The following is a 14,443-nucleotide window of genomic DNA, read 5'->3' on the forward strand; positions in this document are numbered from 1 at the left end:
AGAGAATGCCCAGATTGCATGCTGGGGTTACTTTAAATTCCTCCGCTGGGGAGCTCACAGGCAGAGACGGAGCCTGTTTAACCCTCGCCTGTCTGCAGCCCAGACTAAGTAGGTGAAAGGTAACTGGGAGACTTCTGGCAGTGATGATGGGGGGAAATTAGGAGCAGAGGAATTACCGGGCCCTCACTTGCGTCTGGAATGTGACAAGCATGCATTGTTTTCCTTCAGGAAGTTTTAACTCTTAAAACTACAGGGCTCTGCTCAAAAATGAATTCTATCCGCTGGTCTGATGGCTCATATCCTCTTAGTTCTATTACAGCTGGAGTATCAATCATTCATTCTGCTCAAGGAGAACAGAGTCGTAATATTAGGAACAAGCAGTAACTTGGCATCTTGCATCATGCAACAAATAACACACACTGATATTTGAACTTGATTGTTGGGTGATTCTACTTAATAGAACGGCTTGTTGCATTCTTCTGGTTCATCTCATAATTTGGAAGTCGGCTGTTTGGTATTTAGAAAAAGGTTTTTTTATAATTATAGAGTTGTCCATAACTGTTAAAGATGCCTCTGACATTACGATACGATAAGTCTGGAGGAGCCTGAGAAAACTGTCAGCTTGATGAAGTACGTATGAGGTCTATAAAACGGCCCATGTTGCAAGTCGGCCGGGCAGAAATCCACCTTTCTTGTTATTGTTGCTATTAGGCTGACTTGTATTTGTATCCATTCTGACATTGAAGGCAAAAGAAGAAGAAGCTGTGACCTCGCTCAGGTAAAATTAGTAACACATTCGTGTACACGTACAAATATGTCCTTACAAGTAAAAGTCCTGCTTTCAAAAATGCTGAATTACACAAAACACACTTCAAAGTGCACTTAAATGAGACCAGAGCGATGACACATGGTTGGAAATTGTTCACACATAGTCAACTATGTATTTAGGACAGACTCAATAGTTGCTCAGTTGCATATCAGTGTCGTATCCACGGTAACAAACAGGACCCTGCTTCCTCTCTGCTCACACACTCATGTTTCCCATCCTCAAAGGTGCTGCACCTCACAGCAGCTGCTTAGTCAATTTCCCAAAATGGCCGCTCCCATCTGTAGCCGGCGTTGTAACCTTTTACCCAGATTCCAAACACAGAACATCTGTAAATCCCAGCGCAGCCCCCGGGCTTAGTCACAAACCGAGGGAACCGCTGATTCACATGGAAAGATCTTTTCCATTTGGGAATATTTTACAGGGTTTGGGGTTTTATAGCCGGTGACCCCCCCACTTGAGTTTGCCAGAAATGCATATCTTATAGTGAAGTAAACAATTTGAAGTAAAAATAGAAGCATCTGCAAAGAGAAATCATCACTGAAGTCCTTCATCTATCACATTTATGAGATCTTAGAATTACAATATTATATGTATATTGTAAGTCGTCCATCATTAGTTAGCCAGAGTAACCATAAGCTGTTTGCCTTGCGTTGTATGACTGAGAAGTGAACGTTCAGGGATGCTGCCTCGTGGCACGACGTGGTCAAACAGGAACAGTCAAATGGCTGGCAGGAGATTTTACCGCGTTACCCTGAAGTTAGAATGTTATTTATTAAACCTGATTTAGAGGAATCATTTGCACCAGCAAATACGACTAATGAAACTAATGAAGCTTATATAATAAGTATAATCAAATATATGTCAGTAATTTCTCTCTCTCTTCCCCATAGTCTTGTGCTCTCTCTCCCTCTGTTTGTCCCTCTTTCTGTCTCTGTCTGCAGGTCCTTCTGTCTGTGGTGCTGCAGAACCTGGACCTGAACACTGATGTCCATATCGCTAGCATTAGCATTTATAGTTTTAGTCAGTATCTTGTCTCTCTCTCTCTCTCTCTCTCCAGACAGACACAGACAGATCGCCGTCCAACATGAGCCTAGGTTCTGTCCAAGGTTTCTACCTGTTAAAGGGAAGTTTTTCCTTTCCTCTGTTGCCAAAGTGTTTGCTCTTGTGGGTGAAGTTGGGTTCTGTCTTTCCCTGCTACACCTGTAAAGTTCCTTGAGATGACTTTCTATTGTGATCTGGTGCTATAGAAATACAAGTGAATTTAATTAATAACAATGACGAATGTCATAGTTGTCCTGCATTCATATTTTCCTGGATTGGTCCTACATCCCAAACTGGGAAGTCATTCGGTCATGAGCTTTAAAGCTGTACAACAAGACAGAAAACCTAAAAAACAAGAATTTGAAATTGAGGAGACTTAATATTAAGTCCCCGACCCACCGTGTGGAATTAAAATAGTGATTTTACTCTCATCTGCCATGTTTCTACAGCTGTGATGTGACGTCAATGTCAGAAAGTGGTGAAGAAAGAGTCGCAGTTTCCTAGTGATAATACAATATAGTAGCACCAGGACTTTAAAGCTGGTGCACCGAAATGAACCACGGACAGAAATGATGCGTCATTTGTTTCTTGTGCAACTGCAATATGACATTTCTCTGTCAAAATAAAATCGGCGAGCACATAGAAACCTGCTGCTTAATCGGTGACTCGTCTTGCGCGGCACGCAGATGCGTAGATGAGCCCGGTCTCACTGTTTAGAGCTAATAAACAGCCAGGTGCAACGCTCGACTGCCTCCCAGCAGGGCAAAGGCAAACAAAGCCCGTCAGCCATGACCTCGGCCCATTTACCCGGCGGGACCCCTTTGGCAGGTGTTTAAGTGAAATGGTAATCCATGCTTTCACCACGTCGAGGCTGGATTACTGCAATGCACTTTATGCACTTCACTCGCTACCTGTGCACTGTAGAATTCACTTGAAGATTCCCTTATTTGTTTTTAACTCTTTAAATGCTCTTGCCCCTGCCGACCTCTCTGAGCGTCTTCATCCATACTGCTCCTGCTCGGCCCCTCAGCTCAGCTGACCAGCTGCTGCTGGAGGGGCCAAAGCATGGAAGCCCTTAACACTGTGTTGGGGTCAACAGCTGGTGACTACATACCAAAACTACGTTTAGGAGCAATTCTGCCTCCTTGTCGGTTCATACGAACCAGCCTGTCGTCATGCTTATATAAATTACATTGAAATGAATGTTATAATAGAGTGGCGGGGCAGCGGCTAACTGCAAGTGGCAGATCTATATGGATATATTACCGACAACGGCACCTTAGGACTTTCACCAAAAATCTATTTATTTAATTTCCTAACTGGTTTTCTAGAGTGTTTCTCAAAGCACAGGTCAGCTCACATTGAATACAAGCACAATCAACATTTAATAAACTTCATTAAATCAACCGTAAAAGATTTGTTCAATAAAAATGTATTTCACTTAAAACACTTCATAATCGTTATGATCAACATTAAACACACAAATAAACACTTTAAATAAAGTCACACAAACAGGAACGGCAGCGGTCACGGCCAGCTAAAGAAAAACAAGCAAAAGGGTCTATAAACAAAACACTGTCTAACTTACCGGTGGGTCAAAACTAAACTAGGAAAAGAAAACATGTAAACAAACTAGGCAGTTCCCCACAATAACCGCGTGAGTAATTGTAATCAATATATACACGCACAAAACAAAATATAAAGTATAAAGCTAAGCGATGGTACTTATGGTACGCTCACTCCAGCCGGCGAAAGAGAGAACTTATAAACCGCCCCATCATTGGCAAATGCCTCGCAGGTGCTTACTATCACACCTGCGCCAATCATCCTCACAAAGCAAGACAACCGAAGAATGTGTGTGTGACATGAATAAGCATCATCCGGTTACTATTTCTACATGCTACCTTTGATGATGGGAAGGGAAGCTGCATCTCGTGGCTGACTTACATGAGACGAGAACTAGAAAGGTTTGCACTCTGATCTCTCATTTAGTTAATGGCTTCTGGGCATTTGGTCAGTGTGTCATGATCCTCATTAATCCCAAATCCCAAATCCCAATCAAGCCGAGTGGCCTCCCCATGACCAACTAGCGGTCTGTCGATGGCACCTGTATTTTATATATTGAATGATTGTGTAGGTAAATACTGTATAATATGCTGCTTTGTTTTGCTTTGTCTTTTGAACTACTATTTTTTAGTAGTTCAAAAGACTTTTGAGAGTAGGATTTCCAGGAATAAGGAATTAGGTGGCACGAGGTCGATCCAAGTAAAGCAGCGTTGTTGTTTGAACGTCACAGTGTCATGTGCTGCGCCTTTAACTGCTCGGAACCGCAGATAGTAAAATGTTTACAACTTTCTGAGAAACACACGTGTTGAATCTTGCATGAGAAACAGACAAATCAAAATTAAGGTCATGCCAGATTGTACAAAACTCTGGATTTCCTGTGTGAACATACAGAAAGGTGAGTTGTGGAACAACTTGATTGTTGTCTTAAATGCAGTTACTGCGTTTCAGCAGAGGTAAATGTACATTTAATTATTGTAGGGTCGGCCCATCTGAGTCTCAGGACTCGCAGCTGCTGAGTTGAAGGCCGAGTCTGTATTTGAGAAGTGTGTACATTCTGTACTTTGCTGCTTCCTGCCAGCTCTGAGCAATGAAAAAAGTAACACGAGATTTCTGTGGCGGATATTTATGGGTCGTTCACCAGCGGGAGCCGCTCCATGCGACCAGCTTGAGAACAGCAACACCTTGACATACGAGTAGAACTCGTTCCTGGACCGAGCTCGTAACTCAAATCACTCGTAATGTCAAAATATGTTTCCCATATAAAATAACTGAAAATAAATCAGCTCTGGATGTCTAGAAACACCCAAATCAACGCTAATAACAACTAAAAAAAGTTTTTAATTGATACACACACACACACAAAATGATATAATAAATGCTACACACTATTACTGTAATATAAAATGTGGTTTTATTATGAGTTTTACTTTTGAGACAGACAATAGCGCTAACGGCGGTGAGCAGTGTGGAGGAGAGAGAGAGTTGGGCGGTATACTTTATACTGTAATTGTACCTTTACATGTACTCATACATAAACTTAGAGATAATAGTTATGCCTTTGGAAGGCTTTGTGTTCCTGATAGCTTCCTTCTGTTTGAGGATTGGCCACATCGACTGGAAAACCAGGGTCATGTTGATCAATCATTTCATGCTTCATCTCCATCGTGCGTCTTTTCTTCTCACTTCCATCCTCTCCACTCGCCTTCTTTGGACTCACCACTTATTATAACGAATATTCACAAATACAGTGAAAATCACTGAACGAGTGAAGCACGCTGGGCCATCTGGGGTCAGCATCTGGAGGCGGGCTCGTATCCCAAAGCAAGACATTGCTCGCATGGCTGGCGCGTATTTCGGTTCGTAACGTTCGCTTTAACAGTTTCCTTCTATTATTCATATTTATTGTACATATGATTTTGATCGCAGTACTTCTACTTGCATCCTGGTATTTTTACACTGGAATATCACCACCGATTCGGATCTGAATACCACGCAGGGCCGCGCAGAGAGACAAAGGCCCAGAATCACACGCATTCACACCTACGGCCAGTTTAGAGCGCAGTTACTCTCACATTAATATGCACCGGCTCCTTTTAATTCCTGCACCCTCTTTGATCTTTGCTTCAAAATGTTGTTCAAGGTGTGCCGTCCTCGTTTCCTGTTTATCAGCGAATTACAACTCGGTGCATTTGCAAACATCATTTCCACGCTTTGAGGAAGGAACACGTTGCGCATGCCGAGACTTGATATTCTTCTCTGGAAACTTGGCTCCTGGAGCCAATTAGACTGTACCTCTGCAATCAATGGCAGAACAAAGGATGCATCTGTATGCAAGCAGGGTTTACCAAAGCTGAATGGTCTGAGGGGCCAGGGAGGGTAAACGAGTCCGAGAAGCCTGTTGAGAATGTGAGAAAGAAAAGGACAGAAACCCCCAGAGAGGCAGGGGACGTCTTCCAGCTACCCCGGGGTGACTGCCTTCCTGTGGGCCTATTTGTAACTCGGAGGGCTTTTATCCAGATCGTAGCTGTCCTCAGAGTGTGCTAATCACAAGCCTCTCCGTCTGGATGACCCATGACCTCCATGCTGCACATCCTGTGACCCAACATTCCAAACTCATCCATTCCCATCAAGCCTCCCGAGGAGTCTTGTCCTGGTGGTTTCGGCCCTTTGCCTCTTGGATGAGGTGAAACGTCTTCGATCAAACTTGAACAAGTCCAGTTGATCCGGATGACTGAGAACCGACACAGACATCTGTTACAACAGCTTCCCAACATCACCTCTAAGTGTCGCCAAAGGATCAACAGCCGCTGGCGTGGGGGGCGCTGCGCATTTCCACTCATGACGCATCTGAGCTGTGCCGTGGAAGAGAGCGCGTCATGTTTGCGTGTGCACGCCCTTCGCACACGAGGCCCCAACTGAATGGAAGCTGTCAGTTAGGCTGAATGTGAACTCTAGAAATAAGTATGATGCTGCCCTCTATTGGACAAAATGGAAATAGCAGATAATAAACCTGACTAATCTTTATCCAGATGTTGCAGGTAAATAAATTAGGATATCTTGAAAGAAAGATATTGACGTCACTAACTCCATTCTGTAAGTGCAACATTATGACTCAGGGTTTATGAAAACCCAAAATAGAGTGTCTCTGTAAATTAGAATGTTACTTAAGACAAACATGATCTCTAATAGAGAAATGTAAACCTTCTGGAAAGTATGTTCATTTATGCACTCGAGACTTGGTCTGGTCTCCTGCATGCTGTGTCGTGTGGCATGGAGGCAAGCTCGATCTCCAAATGAACGTTACTTTCATCTGAAGAGGACTTTGTACCGCTGAGCAACGGCCCAGCTCTTCTCCTTCGCTGAGGTAAGATGCTTCTGACGTTGCCTCTGATTCGGCAGCGGCTTGACACCAGACACACATTTCCTGGACCAGACTAAGTCGTGGCTCTCGATGCTCAGTCCAGTCCTTGTAAAGCGATTCTTCAATTTTCTTTGCTTGACGATTGTCAAGGCTGCGGTCGCCCCGGTTGTTTGTGCACCTTCTACCATTTACTACCTGGTAGTTCTACCACATCGTGGTCTGCTCAAACATGACATGAAATATTGTTTGCCTATTTTGAGCTGTTAGCTGTGATAAGAAACGTAGACATCTGCTTACGTTTACGTTGAACGTTCCTAATTGCACCAGACGCTGGACTCGTTTTGTTGTATTTTCTATCGGACAGAAAGGCTGATGAGTGTGAAAGCACACTGATTTGATATCTTGATCACAACTGATGAATCAATGAGGAGAATGTGAGTGAGCAAATTTCACCTCTTGTTAAGTCAGTCATGCTTCCTGCTGCAACCGGAAGACATGCAAATCACAAACTACAATCGACACAAAAGGCCCATCTTAACCATTTTTATTTCAAAACCTTGACCACGCAGTGACTCTGCTGTTGTCTGCTCCACTCTGTTGCGCTGGCTTGTCACACCTCTGTGAAGAAGAGGAATCAGTCACAAAAGCATCGCTCGCCATCAAAAAACATTAAATACAGATTCTTCGAACGGGATGCTGAGAGAATCAATAAAATATTTACAGGCTGCAACGTATGGGGGGGGGGGGGGGCGTATCGACCTAAAGCCAGACCCCCGACACAGACAGAGCTCCCTGGCAGAGGCTTTTCAGCCAAAAAAGTATCCAGGCCATCTGTTTTTCAGTGAAATCGGTGATACATTTTAGCAGACTGGTTCAATTGTTATCATGTATTCAGCCAGTTCAAAAAAATAAATCCTAATTGTTTTACTGGAACCCAGAAATATAGCTGTAATATAAATACATGCTCTGTACCTCAAACCTGAAATAGGAATATGGATGTAAACATATCACTGTTCCTGAACACAAACCTAAAATTATTATAATATTTTTCACTCGTGACCTTTTTCTGAAACAAGTGTGGTAGTAGAATTATTTTATTATTTGTATATCATTACATTTTTTTCTATTGTAGTAAAATAATTCCTATTTCCTAAAATCTTTGCTGTGTTTTACCATAATAATAATCATAATCAACTAACTCAAGGCAAAATCACAAAATTATTCAATGATCATGTCATTTCAAGTAAAAAGTAGCAATATTGCCGATACCAGCTGTGTATTTACTGGGTATCGGATCGATACCAGACTCCCAAGTATCGCCCAGCTCTACTGCAAAGTATGTAATGGAGTGACTCAACCAGTGTGACTCTCTCTTCAGGATATTATTGTTATGATGTGGCGCCAAATAAATAAAATTACATTGAATTATGACACCACTGCCATGGTATTATTTTTACAACAAGCAGCAACAGAATTTTTTCTTTATAAATGGACACGTTTTACTAAGTTATGTAACTTTGTACTGCTGTACAATGAAATCTCAGTTGACGTTTTTCCTCATGACACAGGCCTGCAGCTTTACACGGCGCTGGATTTTCGGCCTCACCCTATCGCAGCCTCCTGGCTTCTCTTTCAGACTCCAGCAGTGTCAGCACATCTCCTTCTCTGACTGGGCCCTTCACATTCCTGATAATGGATCGGTTGCTGTCGTCCATGAACTCAACACGGACCTGCAAGAAGAAAGAAGAACGGCATACCTTCAATATGCTAAGAGGGGAAGCCTAATAAAGCGAGGCTATATTAACATCAGGAAACTCATTTGTTCAAATCAGTTTGTTCTCTTGATACAGATCAGATCTTTACAGTCATTACAGGTGACTTATTTAGCATTTGTAAGGAAACTTCTAACATCACCTAAAACAGAAACAGGTCTTAGACTACAAGTGGCTTTCACACTGAAATTGATGCACTCCGTGTAAATGTCTCATCACATTTTTGTGGTAAAAAGGATCCCTCTCAGTTGCCTTTTATGAAGTGTGTTCATGTCTCATCCAGAAACTTTGAATTGTTCTATAAATGAAATAATCCGAGCCCTTAGCTGGATCTTCTACTGTACCTTCGGCTTGTCCCGTGAGGCCAACGAGACTTTCCTGGATGAATAAAAAAAATATTTCCACGACCGCGTGAACATACCTGTGTGCACTGTCCCTGGGAACCAGTTCTTCCTAGCACCTTGGTGACCTAGAAAGAAAATGAATTCACACAATTAATCCAGAGCAGTACGTGCTACAAATGAGGGAACTAGCGGACGGTAGCAATGGAAGGGCCCGTGTGGGCCCGATGATTGTGGACTCCAAAGAGCGCATCAGAGCGGATTTAGCTTCAAGAGCTTGAGACCACATATGACACCAACAATTTATATAATGTTTTATTGGCCTGGTTATATATTTTTTCACTATTATACATATTTTCTTACTCTTGCGAGCTTGATCGGCTGCACGCGGCTGGCGTCCATGTTGTCAGGCTAAACCGGAAAGGACGTCACGCGTGGCGCCGCAGCGACATAAAGCATCTGTAATTGTTCATATCGTTGTAATTTTTTTATTTGAAATTTCAAAACATTATTTTAACCATATGTAACTCTAAATATGTATGAGAACACAACAAATAAATGTATTGCTTAATTGAAACGTAATTTTAGAATGCTACTTCCGTTTCCGCCAAATGGGATTAACCATTCATACAAAACGTCATAGGGTAAACTAGGACCGTACCATTACTCACTTGAAGTCCTCTTCCTTCTTTACGTTTATTCCTTGTAACTTCACTGTTCCTCCTGGGACCTTCTAATTTACACACATATACAGTGTAACCTTGGTTCTCGAACATAATTCGTTTGGCTACAGTTATATTAATATGTAATTACGTGCATCTAAACAACAGATAACATGTAAAAGTATAAATAGTCCCAAAAGAAAAGCATAATAAAAGTACATCTATCACAATTCTGTATAATTTTCATACTATATTTTGACTGCTGTCCTGTCCATAATAATGTTCTAAATAGTTCTTGGCATCTTTATACACCAACCATGAAAAGTAATAGTGAATCAGAGTTGATGTGTATTTTTAAATGATTTTTGAATCCGTAAATGGGATTTTCAATGTTAAAATGTATAATTATTTTCTGAGCTCATTCTGGATCCGATAAATAATATAATAATATAAAAATATTTCTGAAACAACCCTGAGTATTAAATATAATATTCTTAAAATGTAATTAAATTTTAACATTTCTGACCAAGATCAGAAAGACCACAGCAGGAGTGACTGACTGTAGTTCACCCGTAGCATTAGCATGCACTGCACTAAGGTCTCTATAGCCTTGTTAGCATTGCAATACTGTCATCACATCACTCGCTGCATTTACTGCGCTCCCCGAACTCAAAGCCTTAAATCACAGCACTAATCCTCATGAACAGTATTTTTAACTTGCGTTTAGACAGAAAGGACAGCAATAGGATTAGCGAATCAGCAAAGAGGCTGAACCCCGAACTCATGCAGTTGATCCTCCTGCGCACTGACCGACAAACAGCTTTCTTCTTTATCATCATTTCAGATTTACTTCTCAAAGGACAGCATTTATCGTCGATGGAGATTTTGTGGAATACTGTAACTTGCTTTTCACCGACTGTATTTTGATCTGCCATTTTTTCCCCTTCCCTCTTTTTAGTCTGTCATTTACAAATCTGCCATAATGGAGAGTATGAAACCCAGATTGAAAGTGCTGAAAAAGCGTCGCTCCAGTCTTTTTGCAACCATAAAACGGGAGGTTAGTTTTTCACTAAACACTGAGCAGCAAGAGTGTGAATTTCCATTTTCACAGGACAGCTCTGTAAAAGCATGGACATCCATGGATAACCTCGGCGCTCTTGACAACCAAAGAAGAGGAAAAGACGCACCAAACCCAAGGCAGTCAAACATTGTCAACCTCAACGTGGGTGGAAAAGTATTTCATATCCCGAAGCATTTGGTCCTCCAACACCCAAGAACCAGGATTGGAGTCCTTGCTGTTTGCAATGATCCAGCCAAGCGTCTGACACTCTGTGATGACTACAACGTTCAGAACAACGAGTTCTTTTTTGACAGAGACCCCATGTTTTTCCACTACATCTTTCATTTTTACTGCAGTAAGGTCCTGTGGGTGATGGATAGTCTCTGCCCTGTAAATTTTGAGGAGGAGATGTCATTCTGGGGGTTGAAACTGCGAAACACTCAGAGGTGTGCAGGATATACTTAATACTACTAATAATACTTAATACTATCAAAGCGTTTACCTGTTATTGTTTTTGTATTTGTAGCATAATCTGAGAAGTATCTCTTGTAGAAATAGAAAACAAATCACTGTGTACTTCTTCTCAGGTGCTGCCGCATTCTATTTGAAGAGAAAGTAGATGACATCAGAGACCGGCTGAAGGTCAACCAGGAACTAATTGATGAGATTAAACCTCACCAAGATGACGAGGCATATAAGACCATGTTTCTTGGAAACTTTCGGCAGATCCTCTGGGACTTGATGGAGAATCCTTACTCCTCACTGTCGGCCAAAGCTTTTGCTGTGTTTTCCAGCCTCTTTGTGCTTATCTCTATTGTCGCCATGACAATGAATACAGTGAATGAACTCAGGGAGTACAAACTCGGTGGTAGAACATACATGGAGTGGATAGAGATTGCTTCCATCCTTTTCTTCACTTTGGAGTACTTTTTACGGTTACTCACCACATCCAACATTAAGCATTTTGTGAAGAGTGCCCTGAACTTTGTTGACATGGTGGCTGTCATGCCCTACTTCCTTCAGATCATTTTTGAGGCGTTTGTTATGGATTCAGAAGACATTAGTGCAAAGGAAGATTTGAAGACCATGTCCAGGGTCAGTAAAGTTAGCAAGGTGCTTAAGGTTGTCAAGTTGATGCGCATCTTCCGTATCTTGAAGCTGGCCCGTCACTCTACAGGCATGAGGGCATTTGGTTTCACCATCAGGCAGTGCTCCGAGCAGGTATGGAGGAAAATACGCAAACGCATACAAATTCATAGTCTTTATCATTTTAGAGGTCATGCTAAACTAAAACATTAGCATGCATGCAGTTATCATATAAATGGAAGTGATAGATTTGACATAAAAGCAGCTATATAAAAACAAACAAACAGGGAATACCCATCTTGGCTTTATTTTGCTCAGTAAATCAGTTCACAGACCTTTCCTCAGAGAGAGAGAGAGAGAGAGAGAGAGTGTAAAGCAGATGACATTGAACTTACAGATGGACAAGACTCCAAATTAATAGCAACATTTCTCTATAACTATCAAATGCAAATATGAATTTGATAAATTATTGTGAGCTGGTAAACATTTAACAGCACAATAGGAGATAAATCCATAATTTCCATATTCCAGTAAAAAAGTGAAAATACTCTTCTTCTCTTCGTCTGCTGCTTAATACGGTCCCACCTCATTACTGCGCTGCTGCCACCTGTGGTCAGACAGATGTAGTACACGCTGATTGGCAATATTCTTTCGCATAGGAACATATTTCAACCAAAGTGTGTGTGTGTTTTCTGGCAACTCCTGCACATTATGGCCATGGAAAAAAAAAATCCCCTGGATGAGCATTTTGTGGCATTACACACACTATGCAGATATTTTAGGTCAGTCATAAGCCTTACATTGTCATGTGATTTGATGTGAGGCTTTCTAAATCTACCGGTTTCAAAGTCTGCTGTTGACATGCACTCTTCTGTCATCCTTATTTATTATACAGGTGTGCTGCCTCTTTCTCTTCATTGCTATGGGCATCTTTACTTTCTCCGCTCTGATGCACTCTGTGGAAGTGGATCAACCCGGAACACCATTTTGCAGCATACCAGATGCTTGGTGGTGGGCAGCGGTGAGTACCATATACAGTCGTCCCTTGTTTATCACATTGTTACGTTCCTGGACCAGTCGCGATAGGACACCATATTTATTGGATTATTTTACGTGTATTTTTACCTTTAGGAACGCTCCCTGCACGGTTATCAACCCTCTACTGTATTACCATTTCCCACACGACTACAAACACTTTTGTATTCTAATACAGTAGCTATTGTGCCCTCACAAGAATAAAGGTGATGTCTAGTTTGTCAGAGAGCTAAACAGATTCCCAATAAAACACAACAGTCTTCAGGTGGGTTTTAATTCTTTACTAAGAAGATCTGTAAAACTGAAATGCAAACCAGGCCAGATGTTTGAGTTATCTTGCTAACAGAAGGACAGACGGGCATTGTGCAGGTTAATAATGAGATACAATACATCTACTACTTTATTTTCTGCTACATAAATATTTATTACCTCTGAAAAGTTGTTGTTTTTCAGTCTAAAATGCGAGTCATCTTGTTTTAATGTACTCGAGTACTTGCTCGTAATCAGAGGCTCTCTTTACGTTTTGCATTCTTGTTTGGAAACATTAGCTCTTCCTTCATCTGGTGGCCGCTGCTAACTTCTATGTGTCTAATCCCCTCTAATACAATGTAATACCTCTCATTTGCGGCCGGACATAGCGATCGCATTGGAGAGACAGAAAGTGTGCCGGCGCATTCCTGAAGGTTTATTCAATCCCCTGTTTGTTAATGCAAACACTCAGAGTTCTCTTGCTATTGAGACCATGACTGTTCATGAGCATGATTATCGGCACCACACAGACCCGGCTCACTTCAGACTTTTGCTTTTCCAACAGGTGAGCATCTCTACTGTGGGCTATGGTGATGTCGTCCCCATCTCCTTTCTTGGCCGCTGTGTGGCATTTGGCTGCATCTCTTTTGGAATCATCCTCAATGGCATGCCCATCTCTATCCTGTTCAACAAGTTTTCCGATTACTATGCCAAGCTAAAGGAACAAGAATACAGATTTTCAAACACGGAGCGCACCTTCCAGCTCGCAAAGAGACTGAAGCGCAAATGCAACAGCTGCTGTGCACCTCAGCCGGGAGATTCTGATGATGATGATGATGATGAGATGCAGGATCGACCAAGCATGAGGCAAACTGAATGAGCAAAGCTGCCAACGTGTGACCTCACCCAAAATGGCCTTGTCACTCACAGGTCCAGAAAGAGTAAAGCCCCATCGGCCTCCAACTCTGAGCCGATGTGATTTAAGATGAACAATATAGAATAATAAAGGAGGAAATGGGGGGGCGGGGAGATAATTCTCAAGCCTCAGCTTTAAAGTAGGAGCCGTTTTCATGCTTTGGGTGACAACTCCTCAGTCAAATGGACAAGAAGCTGCCGTTGGACAGCTTGTTTTCTCATTCAGCTCTGCACTGCAGTGGTCACCAATGAAACTAAATATCTGACACTTTAAAATCAAGTGGTGGCATTATTAACAAAATAATGGTACACTTCAAAGGGACCTTAACGGTTGTGAGAAACAATGTTTAAATGAAAGTGCTGTTAATGCACTATTCCGCACAACTGGAAGTCCTCTCGTATAGCGTGTCATCACGCTATATATCATGGTTAACTGTTGTCATTGTCTTTTACGTTTTCATGCTGAAGCATAAAATCCTACAACGAAAAGTTGACGATCATAAGTTCTGCCATGCGCCATTCGTCA

The 14,443-nt window shown here is 41.8% G+C and overlaps 2 protein-coding genes across 2 annotated transcripts; one reads left to right on the forward strand and one right to left on the reverse strand.

The window, feature by feature from the left end:
- Positions 1 to 7,326: 7,326 nt before the first annotated feature.
- rps28 (ribosomal protein S28) lies at positions 7,327 to 9,360 on the reverse strand. Its single transcript, XM_068749125.1, has 4 exons — positions 9,274 to 9,360; positions 8,991 to 9,038; positions 8,404 to 8,527; positions 7,327 to 7,415 (listed from the first exon to the last, which is right to left on the reverse strand). Exons 1-3 carry the CDS (start codon positions 9,310 to 9,312, stop codon positions 8,405 to 8,407), a joined length of 210 nt encoding a protein of 69 aa, XP_068605226.1. The 5' UTR covers positions 9,313 to 9,360; the 3' UTR covers positions 7,327 to 7,415; position 8,404.
- Positions 9,361 to 10,554: 1,194 nt separating this feature from the next.
- On the forward strand, positions 10,555 to 13,882 carry si:rp71-39b20.4 (potassium voltage-gated channel subfamily V member 2). The gene is made up of 4 exons (XM_068748840.1): positions 10,555 to 11,078; positions 11,220 to 11,853; positions 12,614 to 12,739; positions 13,568 to 13,882. Exons 1-4 carry the CDS (start codon positions 10,555 to 10,557, stop codon positions 13,880 to 13,882), a joined length of 1,599 nt encoding a protein of 532 aa, XP_068604941.1.
- Positions 13,883 to 14,443: the final 561 nt, after the last annotated feature.

The sequence above is a fragment of the Brachionichthys hirsutus genome, chromosome 15 (genome assembly GCF_040956055.1).
Source record: "Brachionichthys hirsutus isolate HB-005 chromosome 15, CSIRO-AGI_Bhir_v1, whole genome shotgun sequence".
Lineage (NCBI taxonomy): Eukaryota > Metazoa > Chordata > Actinopteri > Lophiiformes > Brachionichthyidae > Brachionichthys > Brachionichthys hirsutus.

Coding starts and splice junctions, on each gene's coding strand:
- si:rp71-39b20.4 (XM_068748840.1), top strand. CDS start 10,555: ATGGAGAGTATGAAACCCAGATTGAAAGTGCTGAAAAAGCGTCGCTCC. Junction 11,079..11,219: donor AAACTGCGAAACACTCAGAG/GTGTGCAGGATA, acceptor ACTTCTTCTCAG/GTGCTGCCGCATTCTATTTG. Junction 12,740..13,567: donor ATGCTTGGTGGTGGGCAGCG/GTGAGTACCATA, acceptor CTTTTCCAACAG/GTGAGCATCTCTACTGTGGG.
- rps28 (XM_068749125.1), bottom strand. CDS start 9,312: ATGGACGCCAGCCGCGTGCAGCCGATCAAGCTCGCAAGA. Junction 9,039..9,273: donor AGCCGATCAAGCTCGCAAGA/GTAAGAAAATAT, acceptor TTTTCTTTCTAG/GTCACCAAGGTGCTAGGAAG. Junction 8,528..8,990: donor CCCAGGGACAGTGCACACAG/GTATGTTCACGC, acceptor TTCTTCTTGCAG/GTCCGTGTTGAGTTCATGGA.